Genomic DNA, 20235 nt, shown 5'->3' with positions numbered 1-20235 from the left:
TCAGCTGTGGAATGCAGGCTCTTAGTTGCAGCATGCGGGATCTAGTTCCAGGGATCTAACCCAGACACTGGGAGCGCAGAGTCTTAACCGCTGGACCACCAGGGAAATCCTGTACGTATTTTTATATATTGCACAGATATAGAGATAGATGAATAGACAGATGATTGATATGTAGATAGATTGGTAGATAAAACTTTTACTAAAACAGTACTGACAACGCCTAGCAAAATGCTATAGAGATAGTTGGTGCTCAGTAGCTATTGGCTGAATAAATAAAGGTATAAGTTAAGCTATATACGATCACTCACATTTAGGGATGCAGTGATTTCAAAGGAAAAAGTTACTATCTTAATTTTTTTTCTGAACGTTTTGCATCATCAGTCTCTTAGGTCCAACAGTCTAACTAGGACACACTCATAGCTTCAGGGAGCATTACTACTGAACCAAGTAAAATTGTAGTCTTCACTTCCAAATATATTGAGTTATATGAAGAATCACGACTTACATTTGCCTTGATTCTTCTTTTCCCTTGATATTAAAAATAAGGATAAAGTATTGTCTTTTCCTGTCATCATAAATACCTCAACTTAATTTTTTGATGTCATAGTAATTCTGCTCAACACACGTCTACTGCACTTCTTGGCAATACATCAGATTCACAAACTCAGTGAATAATAACAATTCACTAAAAAAAGAACATACAGACTAGTTTAGTTTTTTTTAGCACCATGAAGATCTTTTTATAAAAAGGCCACCTGAAAATAAATTTTCCTATTTTTCAATGTTCTTTACCTTTTTGTATGTGTTTGTTACCTTTGTGTATTTTTTGGTTTCTTGGTACAGGCTTCTCCTCCCTCTAATGATGTCAGCTGCTCTTCACAGCATCACAGCACTGCCCATATTCTTCCATAAATGTTCTGATCACTTGCAATGTTATCAAGAGAACTCTTCTTCATATACTTTGTCAGTGATGGACATGTTATTGTTATATGCATCAGCTTCAGTAACTCCACCTACCAATCATAAAATGTTCAGTGTCAAAGATTGTCAGCCAAAATACAAAAAAATAAAATCATAGGATTATGTGGGGAAAAAATAGAATTTTAATTTTTAAATTAGATTTTTATAAAATCATAAAATTTTCACACTCCTGAGAAAAAAGTGACTATTTGCTCATGATATTACTATTGACTATTTGCTCATAATATTACTATTCACTCCTTGATATTCTGGGGGGCATCTACTCTCTACCAGGAAGCTAAACATTGGGATTTGAGGATGCATGAATTCAGTTAAAGGAAAGGGTCGTATTATCAAATCATGCATGTGAAATGGATAGGTAGATAACAGAGGTGTGTACTGACCATACAGGAATACAATAAAAGAAGCAGTAATAGGGAACTCTGTATAGAAAAGTCAGGAAAGGTTTCAAATAGAAAATAATTTTGAGCCAAGTCTCAGAAGTGTATAGTGAATGAGGAAAAGCCCTAACCTGAAGCTCCAATGCTAGGGACGTCAAATTTGATACTGTAAAATTTTAAAGTAAATTTTTGAAACGTAAAGAGAAAATTCAGGGCAAAAAGAAAACATGTTTGAATTCAAACATATCAAAATCTAGACAAACACAATATATCAACCACAAATTTTTATGCTCATCACTTAAAAGAAAGAACTGATTATTCTTTCAAACCTTGAATCAACTGACATCTTTGCTAACATAAATAGCACATTTTTGGTATTGTTTCTGTCAGTTTGACAACGATGCATATAACATTAATACATCATAACCCTTCCTAGTTTTATTAAGAATGAGGTTAGTGATGGGTAAAATTGCTGAATTACTGGTATTGAGCATGAGCTGTTTTTTCCATTCTAGTGAGGCAGTAATCATCTACTTTTCTGCCAGTCTTTCATCACACTTTTTTCTACTGGGTATACTTCTAAGAGTCACAATAATAGTGAGTCACCATAAAAAGTCTGTCCTTTTCTTTCCTTACTCATTATGCTAGCATGAGTTTGCATTTTTATCAGTGGAAATGTACAATGTCTTTTCCTGTAACGATAATAACAGTGGCAAGTTGGGTAGGCAGAGTGTGAACTCTTTCCTGTGCTGGAGAAATCTCCTTAGAAGTGTACATCCATGAGAGACTTTTGTAATATACTTGACTAATCTATGAGCTGATATCAGATTGACGTGAGCTATGCAAATATTATAACATTTTGTGATCATGCCACATTTTCTCCTTTAGATTCCAAAATTAGACCACGTATATCATCTGTGTTTCTTTTCATGGATGAATGATATTTAAAAAAAGAGTTTAAGTGTGATTTAGTAACTTACCTAAGATTATAGCATATCTAATATAAAGGAGGGAGTGAGTACTATCCCCATTCCTGACTTTGGTTAATCCACCTGTGAACAAAACTGCATTTTTCTTCTTGCAGCCCGATCTATATTTGAATTTAATTTTTAAGTACCAATTTCATGAACTATTTTATGTGAGTTTGCATATGGTATTCTGGCCGGAATTCTTTTTTACATTTTATTTGTGTAATTTGATTTCTTCCCGAGCATTATGATGATCCATCCTTTTATCTAACCCTTCACTCTATAGACACCAGCAATCGGGAAGAATGAAAGTCAGATTTAAAATCCAACTCTACTAGTTGCATAATATGAAACACAGTAAATGATGGAAACAAAATCTTGGAATATTTTAAGACAGACGTTATGTAAACTGCAGAAAACAGGGGGCAGTAAAATTGATGCATTGACACTGACATACCAAACTAGTGTAGCAATTACAGTAGTATTTAGTAATAGCACATAATGCTGAAGTAGAAACTTATACCTTTAAACTAAATTTATGTATCCTTCCACTGTTTATGTTGTGTCATCTCCTACAAGAAAATATATTTAAAGATGATAGGCAGGTTTTTTTTTTTAAATGTCAGCTTGGTGTTAAATACTCTATTAGTGAGTGATGGGAACAGTGACCAACTGAAAAGTATATGCCCCAACTAAGACAGGTGGCCACTACTTTGTTCCAGCAAGCCACTGCCATGTTGGAATATGGCGTATTGCCAGATCTTCAAAATTTTCAAACATAAGCAGAAATCTTGATTTTTTTGTAGGTTTTAATTACTTCAAAACTTTAAAAAACATTGAGTGGGTCAAATAAGCTTGTCTCTGGGCCACAGCTTGTCATCTGGGCCTCTAGGCAGAGACGTGATTCTATAGTAATGATCATTGTGCCTTTCAATAAGGATCTTGGTACTGGTCAGTTCCCATGTCCTTTGCTCTTTCACTTTCTGTTTAATCAGTACTTCCTATTTCTCAGTGTGTCATAAGAAAGCCATAGAATATCCCCATTATATTCCTATAGATGGAAAGACTTGCCATAGTTGTAAACAGTTATTATACAAAGAGTTGTTATTTGTGCCCATGCATTTTTTTCTATCTGTGGTCTTCAATGACAGTTATTGTTCCCTCCAGCCTAATGTTATTAATACCCTTAAATAAAACTTGATTATGCAAAACTTTTTATTATATAGAATTATGATTTTTTGAACTTAAAGGAAAGAATATGAATTGTTTATTTCCTACACTCCCTCTTGAAAAAGTAAAGTACACATTTTGTTCATTGTTCTAACCCCAGGTTCTAGGACATTCTCAGGCAAATAGAAGGTTGAATGAAATTCATTTATTAATGGAAATTTGCTGTTTTATTCATTCATTCGTTAAGTAAACTTTTCCTTAGCATAAACTATGTGTCAAGCATGTTAATAAATATCTATTGATATATGTGGATCATTAACTAGGGCTAGAAACCCATTCTGCTTAGGAAAAGATTACACTGGCCTTTAATTTAATGAGATATAATTTATATTTTTTCAGCTTTATTGAGGTATAATTGAAAAAATTATAAGATAATTTAAAGTGTACATAGTGATAATTTGATATACATACACACTGTGAAAGGATTCCTCCCATCTAGTTAATTAACACACCCAATGAAATGTAATCTACATTTTAAAGTGCAAACCTACATTTTGGCTTCAATTCTCTGAAGGACTTTTGGGAGGGTATCAAGTTTTTGTCATAACTCTCCTTCCTAGATAGTGTAATAAGATCAGATAATACTGTATATCTCTAAGCAAATGTCTGACTGCCATCTGGTTAATCGGAACTTTAACCCTGTATACCAGATACCCCTGGGGGTAAGCCAGACACTAGAAGTCCACCAGCAAGAAAAAAAAATCACAAGTCAAGATCTCATGAGTTAACTTTAAACTTATTCTTGGTTTAAAGTTTAGAATTTGATCCCTTAGAACTATTTAACTCCATGTTTTTTTTTTTTTAAAAAGTTAGTGCTCCTATTTGATTAATAGTAATAATGCCCCTTTGATCACTTGACTATTCTCTACTAAGACAAAAATTTTTAAATCCCATCTCAAAAACAGTATTTGTTAGTCATGTAGATATCAAGGGTAAAGTGAAATCCCAACCTCAAAGGCAATCAAATAGGTGTGTTCTTGGAGAGTCATCTGTCTATGGCCTTATTTTTTGATGTTAAGATTTTTAGCAGTATGCCAGCTGCTTCACCATATCAGTCAATCAATCAATCATATACTTGTGTCAGATCACATTCTGTAGTAACAGCAGGGCTGGATCACCAAAATTAATAGGAGTTTCAACCCTCCAATTCAGCCAGGATCACTGTGCTAACTTAACCAAAATCAAAAGTAGCGCCATGTGTGAAGATAGAGACACACTAGCATAATATGGCCTATTTATATTGGTTATATTTAATGGTTATAGTCTTCGATTGAACTCTGGATGTGTCATCAAACCAGAAGGCCACCTTGAAGATGGGAATGTCTTTCTGTAGAATGAAACTCTGGCTTATAAACAACAAAATATATTTCTTTTTCATCAAGGGTTTTCATTTTCTTTTTGAGATTCATCTTTGTCATATTGGGTATGAGTTGCCTCATTAACATTTGTTGCTTTCTAAGGGTAGTAGGCAGAATAATGGCTCCTGAAGATATCTATGTCTTAATCCTCAGGATTCGTGAATATGTTAAGTTACATGGCAAAGAAGAATTAAGGTTGCAGATGAAATTAGAGCTGCTAAGTAACTGACCTTTTGACAGGGAGATAATCCTGAATACTCTGGATTAGTCCAGTGTAATCACAGTGGTCCTTAAAAGTGAAAGAGGGGATCCCAAGAGAAAATCAGAGAGGTCGCAGAGTGAGAAAAAGTTCAACTTGATAGAGGAGGGGGGCCATAAGCCAATGAAAGTGGGCAGTCTCTAGAACTGCAAGAGGCAAGAGAATGGATTCTCTCCTAGAGCCTGCAGAAAGAAATGCATGCCTTCTTACATCTGCCAACACCCAGTAAGACCCATTCAGGGCTTCTGACCTACAGAAGTGTAAGATATTAACTTTGTGGTAATTGCTACAACAGCCAAGTAAACTAATATACTGAGGAAACAGGTTTTTTTTCAGAAGCGTCTGTCACTGAAATTGCATTAATAAAATAAAAGTTAAAATTCTCAGAATTTTCTTAAAGCATTGTCCCTTCATTCATTCATCCATTCATTTTCAGGAGGTAATCCATAGCAGCCAGGTCGACATTGCAGGACACAGCCAGGAAATGGAAAGAAATGAACAAGAAACTTCCAAAGCACACAAAATTGATGTTCTTGGAACAGAAACGGTAACTATTTAGAAAGACAATACTTTCCACACAGTTTGCAGAACTGTGTGGAAATTCTGACCTTGTTATAAACAGTTGATTTTATTGTCCTTTTATATATTTAATATCAATACACATCAGTGTCTCTTTCCGTACTTTGGGGTTGATATTCTTTGAAAAATAAAATGAGCACCCTAAAAATATAAGTGCACTTTAGGTGTCAATTCATATTTGTTCTGTTATAGCATGAACCCATGCATTAAAATAAATGACCAACGTGTAATCAATGTGCACTGAAGTCTTGGAAGAAAATCATGGTGCAATGAAGAATATGTGTGCAATACTGAAATAATTGACTTCTTAAAAACAATTATTTATTTAAAATTATCTTTAAACACAGGTCTCTCATCTTGAAAAACACACTGTGGAAATAAATCAAGCTTCTCCACTCCATCAATATGTTCAAGAAACAGGTAAGAATCTGGTATTATTTCACCCCAGTATATCTTTTTCCTATTGATGTTTCTGTGTTTGAATGGAGGACTTCCAAAGCACAAACCTTCCCACTAAATAAAGTTAGTAACTATGACTTATGATCCCAAAGGGGACAGAATAGTATTTCTATATATAATTGGGTTCTGCCTGTGGTATGAGATGCAATAAGCTTCTAAAATAGTTCATTGCCCTTCAACCCTATGATGTATTCATCCAAAACGCCTAGAAGGTGATAAGCCAGCCACCTCTGAATTGCATTTTGCTCAGGGATCCAGAATGAAACTTGATGTTATCAAGCTCCCTGGGAACAGAAAAGTTATCTAGATTGTATTACTTTTAATAACAAATTTAAGCACGTTTAAGTCTAATTCTCCAACCCACAGATATGAGATTAGACTACAGACAAACCTGCGCAAGTTTGCATAAGACAGGTACAGGGTGTCTTGCCTGTAAAAGTGGAATGAGAAGTTTTGCTGTCCCAAAGTGCTAAAAGGGTAGATTTAAGCCAACTGTGACCCAAATGTTATTTGACTATATCTGAGTTTGGTTTTATTTTAGTTTTGCTTAAAGAAGTAGATCTTCCTTTCCTGTTCTTCTACTGTTCTTTTCTTGTTTTATAACTTTTATTATTATTTTTGAGCATAACAGCATAACATGCTTGTAGAAAATTTGGAAACTACATACAATTAAAATAAACAGCACTTTCATTACTTATGACTTTCCATCCAGAGATAATCACCACCATTTTTCCTCCTATATTTCTTGACATATACTAACTTACATAATGAAATACTGCCATATGTATACATTTATATCCTGAATATTTTTACTTAACTTACATTATGAGAAGTTTTCCATAGCATTATAATGTCTTCTCAAACATCATGTTTATTAGTTACATAATATCCCTGGTGTTGTTTTCTGTTTGTAGTCATAGATACACCTGAGGATGAAGAGATTCCAAAGGTTTCAACTAAGTTTTTAAAAGAACAATTTGAAAAGTCTGCCCAGGAAAAGGTCCTTTATTCTGACAAAGAGACAACTCCAACCAAGCAGATTAAGGTAAGATAATTTCTCTGCACAGAGACATATTAAGTGTAAAACCAGATGTAAATACATAACATTTTCAAATTATTGAATTTTTGAGGTGGCTTTTCAACAACAACAAAAAATATTCAGAGCCAGTGCTTATTCTGTTCCGTAAGAAGAATATTATTCTATATGAGAAAAGCAGTAGAAAGAAAACTTTTCTCACTAGAGGAAATTAGGGAAGAAAAAATTATGTATGCACTAAAGTTTAATAACTAACATTAAAGTAATAAAGCCAATTTAAAAATGTCAGCTACTTACTCTGTTCTGTTTAAAATTCCAAGGAAAACAAAACAACCCTCAAAAGTTCTTTAAGACTTTTATTGTTTCCCTCTAGATTACTCTGCATAGCACATTACGTAAAGGAGGAAAAATAATCAAGATTACGTGTAAATGTTAAAATACTGAGTCGTTGATGTATTGAATAGGGAATATAACTCTAAAAAGTGCAAATAGATTATAGGGCAGATAGTAACAAATACTGACTGTTGCTCCTAAGTAGGTCTCTAAATGGAGTATACCACCTGTTGTTCCCAGTGCAGATGTCATAGCAGGTGGACAGGTGAATGGCAGTGCCTAAAAAGTCTCTACCACTACACTCATCTTTATAAGATTTGATTTTCTCTCCCTTAAAGATTGAAAATGAATATGAAGAGACTTTAAAGCCATCATCAATTGTGGGTACCTCTTCCACTTCTTCCACTTCAACCAGCCAGAGGAAGGAAACATCAACCACAAGATACAGTGACCACAGTGCCACTTCCTCGACTCTGGCACAAGTTAATGCCACTTCTTCGGAAAAGGCAGAAGAATTTCCTCCTCCCCCACCTGACATACTTCAAACTCCAATAGATGTGACAGCATTTTCCCAGTCCCCTGAACTCCCCAGCCCTCCTAGAATACCACCAGTCCCCAAAGAATTATATTCCAAGCAAAGAAATTTGTATGAATTAAACCGTTTATATAAACACATCCATCCTGAGTTAAGAAAAAACTTAGAAAAAGATTATATCAGTGAGGTTTCTGAGATTGTTTCTCGTCAAGTGAACCTGGGGAGCTCAGTTTCAGCAGATGTGCAGCAAGCCCGGTATGTTTTTGAAAATACGAATGACAGTTCTCAAAAATGTCTGAACTCGGAAAGAGAACACTTGGAGTGGGATGAAATTCTGAAGGGGGAAGTGCAGTCCATGAGATGGATCTTTGAGAATCAGCCATTAGATTCCATTAACAATGGCTCTCCAGATGAAGATAACATCTCCAAGGGCATCACTGATCGAGAAATCATTGCTGGTGGTGATGTGAGATACACAACATGGATGTTTGAAACCCAACCCATCGATACTCTGGGGGATCATTCTTCTGTCACTGAAGAAAATGCTGAGCAAATTCCTGAGCTAGCCAGAGGAGATGTCTGCACAGCGCGGTGGATGTTTGAAACAAAGCCATTAGACTCAATGCATAAAATGCATCAAAGTCAAGAAGAATCAGTAGTAACTGCCATAAAGGACATAACCAGGGGGGATGTCAAGACTGTGAGATACATGTTTGAAACTCAACATCTGGATCAACTTAGACACCTTCACTCAGTAGATGAGGTGCACCTACTGCAACTCAGGTCTGAGCTCAAAGAAATTAAGGGAAATGTTAAGAGAAGTATAAAGTGTTTTGAAACTCAACCATTATATGTTATTAGAGATGGTTCAGGTCAAATGCTAGAAATTAAAACCGTTCACAGAGAAGATGTTGAAAAGGGGGATGTGAGAAGAGCACGTTGGATGTTTGAAACACAGCCCTTAGACACAATTAACAAGGATATAACAGAAATTAAAGTCATCAGAGGAATATCCATGGAAGAAAATATCAAAGGTGGGGTGAGTAGGGCAAAGTGGTTATTTGAAACCCAACCTTTGGAGAAAATCAAAGAAGAGTCAGAAGAGGTCATCATTGAAAAGGAAACAGTAATAGGTACAGATGTCTCTAGAAAGTGTTGGATGTTTGAAACACAGCCATTAGATATTCTAAAAGAAGTTCCTGATGCAGACCCTCTAAGGTCTGAAGAGATAATAGGGGGTGATGTACAAACTACTAAGCATTTATTTGAAACACTTCCAATAAAGGCTTTAAAAGATAGCCCTGATGTTGGAAAACTTCAAAAAATTACTACTTCTGAAGAAGAAAAGGGGGATGTTAGGCACCAGAAATGGATTTTTGAAACCCAACCTCTGGAAGAGATTAGAGAAGATAAAAAAGAGTACGTACGAACAGTGAAACTTGAAGAGGTTGACAGAGGAGATGTAAGGAATTACACACGTATCTTTGAATCAAACAACTTAATTAAATTTGATGCATCGGATAAAATAGAGGTGGAAGGAGTCACAAGAGGTGCTGTGGAGTTAAATAAATCACTCTTTGAAACAACACCATTGTATGCCATTCAAGATCACCTTGGAAAATATCATCAAGTAAAGACAGTCCAGCAAGAAGAAATCCTAAGAGGGGATGTAAGAAGCTGTAGGTGGCTTTTTGAAACAAGGCCCATTGACCAGTTTGATGAAAGCATTAATAAATTTCAGATAATTAGAGGAATATCTGCTCAAGAAATACAGACTGGGAACGTGAAATCTGCTAAATGGCTGTTTGAAACCCAACCTCTTGATGCGATTAAATATTTTAGTAATATGGAAGAAGTAGAAAGTAAAACTGAACAAGCTACAGATATTATTAAAGGGGATGTCAAAACCTGTAGATGGCTTTTTGAAACCCAGCCAATGGAGTCTCTTTATGAAAAAGTTTCATTAATGACTGGCAGTGAAGAAATTCATAAGGGAGATGTCAAAGCCTGTACTTGGCTCTTTGAAACTCAGTCACTTGATTCCATAAAAGATGACTCTGAAGCAACAGTCAAATTGCAAACTGTAAAACAGGAGGAAATCCATGGTGGGGATGTTCGTACAGCATGCTTTCTTTTTGAGACAGAAAATTTGGACAGCATAAAAGGAGAAGAGGGAAAGGAAATCAAGGCCGTGGAAATGGATATCCAAGCTGGGGATGTCTCCAGCCTGCGGCATAAATTTGAAAGTCAGTCCTTAGATTCTATAAGTTCTAGTTCAGAGGAAGTTTTGAAAAAGATCAAAACCCTAAAGACTGAAGATATTCAGAAAGGCAGTGTTTTAAACTGCAGGTGGCTTTTTGAAAACCAACCAATTGATATGATAAAAGAAAGCCAAGAAGGTGATAAATTAGTTAAGACAGTGACAGACATACAAGGTGGAGATGTAAGAAAGGGGTGCTTTATTTTTGAGACCTTTTCTTTAGACGAGATTAAAGAAGAATCTGACTGTATTAGCACCAAGAAAACAATTACTGAAGAAGCAATAAAGGGTGACGTAAAAAGCTACAGAATGCTCTTTGAAACCCATCCACTCTATGCAATTCAAGATGGAGAAGGGTGTTATCATGAAGTGACAACAGTTAAAAAGGAAGAGGTAATTCATGGAGATGTACGAGGGACAAGGTGGCTTTTTGAAACGAAACCATTAGACTCCATCAATGAATCAGAGACTGTGTATGTTATTAAATCTGTCACACAAGAAGACATTCAGAAGGGAGATGTTAGTTCTGTCAGATACAGATTTGAAACCCAGCCACTGGATCAGATTGCAAAAGAGCCACATGGTATTGTGCCCACTGTAGACTATATTCAAGGTGGGGATGTAAAGACAAGTAAACAATTCTTTGAGTCTGAAAATTTGGATAAGAAGACTTATATAAGAACAGTAAGTGTCAATGAAATACAAAAGGGCAATGTTAAAACATCTACTTGGCTATTTGAGACCCACACTCTAGATGAGCTGAGAGGAGAAGGGTCAGGATATGAAAATATCAAAACAGTCACCCAGGAAGATATGCAGAAAGGTGATGTGAAGCAGGCAGTATGGCTTTTTGAAAACCAAACTTTAGATTCTATTAAGGAAGCAGATGAAAGCATCACAAAAATCACCAAGGAAGAAATCCCTCCTTCTGATGTCAAGACAACTACATGGCTCTTTGAAACTACACCCCTTCATGAATTTACTGAAAGTAGGGTAGAAAAGGTGGAAGTTATTGGCAAGAGCATTAAAGAAACCTTAGAAGAACTCTACTCTCAAAAAGTTATTGAGGCTCCTGGAATCATCATTGAAGCTGATGAAGTTGGGGATGTTCGAATGGCAAAATACAAGCTCCTGAATCAAGCCTCTCCTGAGATACAGAAAGAAGAAATCGTCAGGGTTGACCTCAGAAGTATAATGGTGAAGCTACTTTCCAAAAGAGACTGTAAGAAAAGAGAGATTTTGGTTAGTGAAGAAGAGAAGGGAAACGTTAATTTGACCAAAACTCAATTATTAAACAGATCAACAGAATTTCATGCTGAAAAAGAAGAGATAGTGAGTGGTGATGTCCAACAAGCAATAAAAAACCTGTTCTCCGAGGAAGGATCTGTAAAGAAAGGCATTTTGATTCAGGAAGATGAAAGAGGTGATGTTCACATGACTATCTATTGTCTTCTTCATGAAAATGCTGGTGACACAATTAAGCGTGAAGAAGTAATAGGGGGTGATGTAAAACGTACCATTCATAATTTGCTATCTTCCATATCAAACAATAAAATATCTGAAAGGGTTAAAATCGATGCCTCTGAGAGGGGAAATGTTCAGTTTTTTACAACATGCATAGAAACTGGAGCTTTGGATTATCTCAGACAGCTCCAGACATGGTCAGATGAAACACTAACAGCTAGGAAACAAGAAAAAGAGGAAGATGTAATTGGTGGCGATGTAGAAGGTACAAAACTGTTATTAAAGAAAAGGCAATCTCAGGTTGAACGTACTGTTAATGAAACTGACATCATCCCAGGAGATGTGCATAATACAGTTAAGGTTTTTCTGACAGAGCCTCAGAGTACATCTTGTAAGTCACCCAAAGAAGAAATCATAAAAGGTGATTTGAAGTCAACCCTAAATTCCCTGAGCCAGGCCATAAGTCAGAAAACAGTGGCTAAAACAGAAGAAATTATAAAAGGTGACATGCTGGCCACACTCAAGTCACTGAAGGAATCAAACCAAAAATGGAAAGAATCTAAACAGCCTGATGTCGTCCCTGGGGATATAGAGAAAGCTACTGAATGCCTTGAAAAGACTGCAAACACAAGGATGGAAATCCTGAAAAAGGAGCTTATCCGAGATGACCTTGAAGCATCATTAAGGAACCTAAAAGAAGCACAAAGAGCTTTCAAAGAGGTAAATAAAAAAAGTGTAATCAAAGAAGATGTGCAATCTGTGATGGTAGGATCTGAGGAAGAGCAGAAAATCGAGAATCATCAGGTGGCTGTCCAGAGGGACAAAACAAGCGTTCTTCAGCCAAGACCAGGACCATTTGAGCCAGCAGCCAGGTGGCAGGGGGGAGCAGACATTCTTAATCAAACTAGAGGCAAATCTTGTCATGGGGATTTAAGAGAAGAAAGAACTGAGGTTCATCTTCCAAAAGCCCCCAAGGGCACCGTAAAGATTGTCATAGATCGTGAACAAAACAATGATGCTCTTGAGAAAAACCTTAGAAGGTTATCTAATTCACAGCACAAAGCTATTAAAAATGTGTTGGGATCAGGAGACAGAATGGGTATCTGGACTGATAACACAACAGAGCAACATCTTAGAGATGAACATGTGAGTGGACAACTGACTTCAACTGTGTCAGTTAGGGAACATCTAAAAACCAAGGAATCAGAGACAGTGAGAGAACAGAAGAAGGATGCTGTCTTTACCCAATCTATTGATAAAACAATTGGAAAGCAACAGACTGAAACTTGTGAAGTGAGGAATGACCACCAGAAGATTGAGGCTTTACCTGACAAGAGTCCTAAACATACCAAAAACACTAAAACATCAACAGATACACAAAGCTCTAAGCCCAGTTTAACCCAGGGTCCAGTCAACAAGATGGCTGGAGAAACATGTGAAGTTTCAGAGGACTTTCAGAAGCAGACTCTGTTAAAGCAAGAAATGCAATATTCTAATAAAGATATAAAGAAAAAGAACATGACCCCTCAACCAGTGTGGCAGACTTTGCCTGTGGATCAAGACATGTCAAGTGTAACAGAAGTGAAAGTCGCCCAAAAAAGCCACAATAAATTTAAGGCAACTGACAAAAAGCAGACTGATATTCATCTGAAAAGCCAGGACTTTCTAACGAAGACAAATACTTCCAAAGACTTAAAAATGGCAATGGAAATGTCCTTTAATCCAATCAACTGTAACCTTGAAAATAATGCAAAAGAAAGTGAGTTCCCTCTTCCACCTCCATCTCCACCTTCTCCTCTACCTTCCAATTCATCAGCTGAAATTGAATTTCCTCTTCCTCCTCCACCTCCTTTCATGATGTTGCCTGAAAAAAATGTGTTTCTTCCCTCACTGTCCACAGAGAAAATAAAGGCTGAATTTGAGAATTTCCCAGGCCTCCCTCTTCCTCCACCACCAGAAGATGAGAAGTTTGAAAGAGAATGTCTAGCAATGTTTCCACCACCTCCCCCTCCGCCAGCTCCATCTCTAAAACCAGCACATCTCCTCTCCTCTTCTGTTCAAGAAAAGCACAGTGGAGCATTCATACAATATTCCCAAGAAGAAGCCTCAAGCTCTCAGGCTAAAATCATAACAGGAAAATCTGGAGGACGTTTGCCACCTCCCACACTCCCCAAACCCAAATTTCCCAAGCAGATAGCAGATAAGAAGAATCATAGTTCCCCAAAAGTTGAATTGGAAAATTCACCACCAGATATGGAATGTAAAATTACTCCCTCAAAGGATCAGAAAAGAGTAATAATGGCAAGTAGCAGTGAACACATAGAGACAAAGCAGAACGTATCTAGAAAAAGTCTTGATAAAAGAAAACAATTATCTATGGACTCTACAAGGTCTCTCTCACAGACAGTTCCAGAAACTTCACCACCCAAGGAAAAACTGATAGCACCTCTTGTAAAATCCCATTCATTTCCAGCAAGTTCAGGACAGCAAAGTCCAAAACCTTATATGAGAAAATTTAAGACGCCTTTAATGATAGCTGAAGAAAAATACAGACAACAAAGAGAAGAACTTGAAAAACAGAAAAAACAGGAGAGTTCTTGCTACAACCTAGTCAAAACAGAAAGCCAAAATCAAAACGTATCAGAGTTGAAAAAGGAAGTGCTGTTACAAAAAACAAAGGAGGAGGTCCCCCTAGCTGGAATGGATTCAGGGGTCACTGTGGCTCAAACCAACCCAGTCTCTCAAAGTCTTTCTCAAGTACTAGGAGTGTGTACCGATAACCAGCTTTCCACAACACCAGCAGTGACATTCACTGCCAAGAGGCTCCAGCGTGTTCCAACAGCCTCAGAAGACAAAGATACCGTGAAAAAGGAAGTTTTGCAGAGCTCAAGGGACATGATCCAATCTAAATCAGCTCGTGAAATTAAACAGAGTCACCAAGAATGTAGGACACAGCAAACACAACAGAAGAAGTATCTGGAGCAGTTGCACTTGCCCCAAAGCAAACCAGTTTCCCCCAGTTTCAAAGTTAAAACCATCAAGCTTCCAACTCTAGACCGTAAGTTAAATGAAACAAGCCACAGCTCTGAAAGCCATGAAAAGCAAGCTGAAGTTGATGTTCAAACCATTACCAAACAACAGTACCAGGAAACCGAGAAAACAGAAGCAAGGACTGAATGTAGCAATAAGCAATTGGTGGCTGAAAAATATTATCAGTTACCGACGAAGGAGAAGACAGTAACGGTAAAACTGCCTACAGAATCCACAGAGAAAAGCCATGAAAGTAAGCTCAATATATTTCATGAGAAGCAAAAAGAATTTAGAGAATCTGAGAGTGGGAAACTTCCAGGAAGTGCAGAAACAATTCAGGGACCACCAATGATTGGTCCAAAGAAAGAAAAACTAGTAGTTGAAAGAAAACAAGAACATTTGAATAAATCAGCCCAGAAGGTAGTCAAACAAAAGGTTACTGGTGCACATCTTGATTCACAGACTCAGAATTTTCACCAAACATATATACAGACTTCTGAAAGTCAAGGTGAACATAAAAAGTTGCCCCAGCCATGTAATAATCTGCAAGAAGAAAAATGTCTTGGCGTCAAGGGCCTACAACAGAAACAAGTCTTTTCTAACACTAAAGATTCAAAGCAAGAGATGACACAGGACAAATCTTTATTTTCCTCTGTGAGAGAATCCCAGCAGGAAGATGGAAAATGTGCGGTAAATATATTGGAATTCTTGAGAAAACGTGAAGAACTACAACAGATTTTGTCTAGGGTAAAAGAGTTTGAAGCAGAGCCAGATAAAAATGGCATTAAAACATTTCAGATGCTCTTAAATATTATTCCAGTATGGCTATTAAGTGAAGAAAAAAGAGAATATGGACTTCGCATTGCTATGGAGAATAACATAGAAAAAATCAAAGAAGAAATAATGCACATTAAAACTCAGGCAGAGGATAGGCTTGTGTCCTGTGAAAATATAATTCAAACAGCCATGATATCCTCTAAAGCAGGAAAGCAGAGAAATAAAGCTACTAGTGTTAATGAAACATTATCTAAAGTGTCTAATGCTGATGTCAGCTATAATAAAAACACTGAGCAGAAAGAAAATACAATTGTAGAAAAAACAGAGCACCACCAAGTAGCAACTCATCAAGAAGCAACTGCTCAGCATCATGTGAAAACCCATCAGGAAATTAAACTAGTTGATGCCAAGACTTCTCCTCCCTCTTTAAAAACACGCCCGCCATCACCAACTTTCATAACAATCGAGTCTACTGCACGGCCAACAGAAACCTCTGCTAAGGAGAAGCTTTCCCAGTCCCCTGAAAAGGACAGTTTTGCTGAACCATCACCAAGACCTGTGTCACAACCACCTAGAATTCTCAGAGCAAATACCTCCCCGTCTCCACCCAAGAGTCACTCTGAACAGCTTGTCAAACTCAAAGACACCACTGCGAAGTTATCCAGGGGGACCGTCCCAGGTTCATCCGTAACCCCGGTGCCCATTGTAGAGAAGAGGACTGAGATCATCACATCTCCTGCAACACTTCGTCGTCAAATTAAGATAGAGGCTCGTGGTAGGGACTCTCCACCTACAATCACAATACCTATAAGTGTAAATCACGCTGATAGTGGTTCCTTCAGAGAATCCATGGAAGCTCAAGAGGAAGAAAGGAAAGTAGGGAAAAGGGCGACTTACGTTCACAAAGATGGAGTAAATTCCACTAAGCGCAGAGTGCCAGATACTGTGAGTTTTGACGCAGTCGAAATCATCCGCCAAGTCGAAAAACCTCACCTATCAGAGCACGTGCAGAGGTATGAAGCCGCCAACCGGACTGCTCAAGTGGCTGAAAATGTCATGAATGACCATGAAAATGAAATAAACAGATGGTTCAGGGGATTTGAGGATGGCCTAGGTTTTGACGCAAAGTCAAATAGAAGAGTTTATGCAAATGGAGAAGCAAACCATAATATAAAACAAGAAAGTCGTACATTTTGTAAGGAGGAATTTGGATTATCATCTTTAGAAAGCGCTAGCTTTACCGGCTTTTCTCACAGTCATCCTAGAGAGCTGCAAGAAACGATGCCTGTTAAGCCGCCCAGCATCTGCTCTGAAACAAGATCTCTAAGTGAACTTTTCTCAGGTGTGGATGCATTTGAGAGTCAAGCTGTTGGGTCGAGGATGATGGTCTCTTCATCACAAGGCTCAGAAGCTGGCAGATCCGGCTTTGACTTCAAGCACGCCCCACCAACCTATGAGGATGTCATCGCTGGCCATATTTTAGATGTTTCTGATTCACCTACAGAACTCAGGAGGAATTTTCAACAGACGTGGCAGGAGAGTGAAAGAGTTTTTAAAAACCTGGGATATGCAACCTCAGATGCTTCTGCAACTGAGATGAAAACCACCTTCCAAGAGGAATCTGCATTTATGAGTGGTAAATGAGCTTGCAAAGAGTGAAGTAAGATTAACCCATTTAAAGGCACCTGTTCCATAACTAAGACGATTTGCAGATAAAAGAGTACCTGGAAAGTACTAAACAACATAACCTAAAACTAACAGCTTTCCCTGGTTGTTGATATCCTTCCCTTTACAATGCTTGCTTTTACTACTTTCTCTTTACAAAGGAATTTAATATGATTCACCAGCACTTTGTGAGAGTAACAAGTACTACTATATAGATTATTGGGACCTGTGTTTGTCAACGTAAATAAGGCTTTGGATAAAGCAGCAGGTATAATAATAATTGTTATTGTGATAGTATTAACTATTATATGGAACTATATATTTATTAATCATTGTATACCATTAGCACATTATGAATATGTCTTATGAAAAGTTATTATTTCAACCACTTGTTACAGACAATATTAAATAATATTCCTTGACCTACTGTTGACAGATTTTTAACTGTCAGACGTAAGTGGTGTTTGAGCTTGAATTCAACACAGCCTGTTAATAATCCAAGAAACAATTTACACTCTTCATATGTGTTTTAAGGATTTTTATTGATTGGGATCTCTGACAAAAGTGTAGGTATGGAATTAGACCTTTTGTATATAAATTATTGTTACTGAGTTGGATGGAATTAGCTCTCTCTACTGCCACTGTTTTTTTTTTCTATAAATGATTTTTTCACCTTTTTTAAACCCCAAATTATAGCTCAGTTGGCCTCATTCACAGATGAACATGGACAATAATTTTAAAATATGATTATATTTGGAAGGAGGGAGATTTAAAACATATGAACTTAGTACAAATTTTTTAACGTCAGAGAACAGCTCATTTCTTTATATTTTCCTGCTTTTTACAATTAATGAAACTTCACAATAAAAAGACTTGACATAATTAATGTAGTGCATTCTTTTGGACAGACTGAAGTAGCAAGTTTAAAAATAAAAACTGCTGAAACTAATAATTCTGCCTCTATCATATTTGCAACATATGTGTCTAGTTTATCAGGTTAATATGATTTCTTAATGTACTTGCTTCTGGCATAATTAAGCAAAGCTGTCTAATTAATTTCAAATGCTCAGTTTCTAAGATAACTACAAACAAAAAACACAAGGAAAATGGTATTAAATATAGAAGTGTGTCTCCTAGTAGAACAAAATCAACCAAGGGGATTTCTCAGTAGCCAAAATTGAGCATCAAAGCATTAAAGTGTATGTATTTTTTTTTATATAAAGAACATTGAGCCTATATGCTCTTGTATATAACTACTATGAAAGCTTACTTATTCTCACAGGATTGTTGTGAAGATCAAAACAATACTCCGGTGAAAGTTCTGTGTCAGTTTTGAACCATTATACAAACACTGGTTAGTAATATAACTACTATTATTCATAGGAGCTGGCATTCACATGCGAGCAGCAGCATGTGACTGTAGGTACAGGGAGGAAAATCATAAGAGGCAGATATAAGAATCCCCAGAGGCATAAAATCTTAAGCCGTTTAGATTGAGGACAAATGGTCCTGAACATTTCAGTGTATTTAGGAGGCTCATCTGAAAGTTAAGAACTGGGGTTAGGGCTTCCCTGGTGGCGCGGTGGTTGCGAGTCCACCTGCCAATGCAGGGGACGTGGGTTCGTGCCGCGGTCTGGGAAGATCCCACATGCCGCGGAGCGGCTGGGCTCGTGAGCCATGGCCGCTGAGCCTGCGCGTCCGGAGCCTGTGCTCCGCAACAGGAGAGGCCCGCGTACCGCAAAAAAAAAAAAAAAAAGAACTGGTGTTAGAGAGTCAACACTAAGCCATCAAGAAAATATCTAAACAAACACAGTATCAGCTGAAAAAGATATGTATATGTTTCGGGAAAATCTCTTCAGAATGCTTTAAAAACAAACACTTTGGACCAAGTTAGGTGTAAACCTTTATATATATGGAAAGCCGAGTTATTTAGAATGATAAGTGCTCTCAGGGCTCCTCATGGCTGAGTTCCCTATATATTTTCTTTTGAATGTATTAAAGTTAATGAACACGTTATACTCATGTATTGTTTCCTTAAATAATAAAATCCACTTTTACGATGTATAAATAATAGAGACACTAGAATAAGGTTGATTGTACCAGGACCTTAAACCTGTTGGTGGGATGTCCTGCATCCGGAGGAGCCAGGGCAGTAGTGTTAGCGCTTTCTACTCTAACTGCATGGCCAGTTAATATGCTGTTGCTGTTTGTTTTGTTTTAACGATGTGACTGAAGACAATATTACATAAGCTTTTATAAATTTTTATTTTTAGAAACTGCAACTCCAAGACAAGGAAATATGTATACTTTGTCAGAAGACGGTTTATCCAATGGAGTGCCTAGTAGCAGACAGGCAGAGTTTTCATAAATCCTGTTTCCGCTGCCACCATTGCAACAGTAAACTGAGGTAAAATGTTTTGTGGTCTGGGGCACAAATATTTGAACAGTCTGCAGTATACTTATAACATCATGTCTCTAGAAAGATGTCAACTTTTCCAGATCCTGTTGCCATCAGTTAAAACAACACCAAACAGGAATGTGATCATGTTCTGTTATGTGTTGCTCAGGATGGCTGTGACCTTTTTCCTTTTGACATTTTGCTTTCTTAATCAAATCCAGAAGGGTCCCTTTTGTCCCAGCATGGAGATCACATAAATAAGAAAAATCAAGTGTTACTCTCACCACCACCAACCTGCCCCAGTGGCATGCTCCATAGTGCAGGGGGAATGATCTTTCTAAAATGCAAATCTGAGAGCCCTTCTCAGTTTAAAACATATAATGGCTTCCTCTCTCCCCAAAATTAACATCTAAATATGAATTAAAAGGCACGTCAAGATCTTGTCCTTTCTCATCTCCCAACACCCCTTCCTCCTGTTGCATGTTACTTTTCATGAATTTCTTTCAGTTCCTCAAAATCATTA

General features: G+C 37.2%; 1 protein-coding gene across 1 annotated transcript in view; it reads left to right on the top strand.

Moving 5' to 3' along the window:
* The window catches only part of XIRP2 (xin actin binding repeat containing 2), a 66802-nt gene that overhangs the window by 42415 nt on the left and 4152 nt on the right, over positions 1-20235 (top strand). Inside the window, exons 4-8 of the mRNA XM_082659035.1 lie at positions 5613-5723; positions 6103-6175; positions 7129-7259; positions 7922-17285; positions 19588-19721. Of these exons, the coding sequence (XP_082515161.1) occupies positions 5613-5723; positions 6103-6175; positions 7129-7259; positions 7922-17285; positions 19588-19682 (9774 nt within the window). The 3' untranslated portion in view covers positions 19683-19721. The remainder of the gene's footprint in view (positions 1-5612; positions 5724-6102; positions 6176-7128; positions 7260-7921; positions 17286-19587; positions 19722-20235) is intronic.

This window comes from Grampus griseus, assembly GCF_964374135.1.
Source record: "Grampus griseus genome assembly, chromosome: 7".
Lineage (NCBI taxonomy): Eukaryota > Metazoa > Chordata > Mammalia > Artiodactyla > Delphinidae > Grampus > Grampus griseus.
Note: the sequence above shows the minus strand (reverse complement) of the source record. Positions and strands in the feature narration are given on the sequence as shown.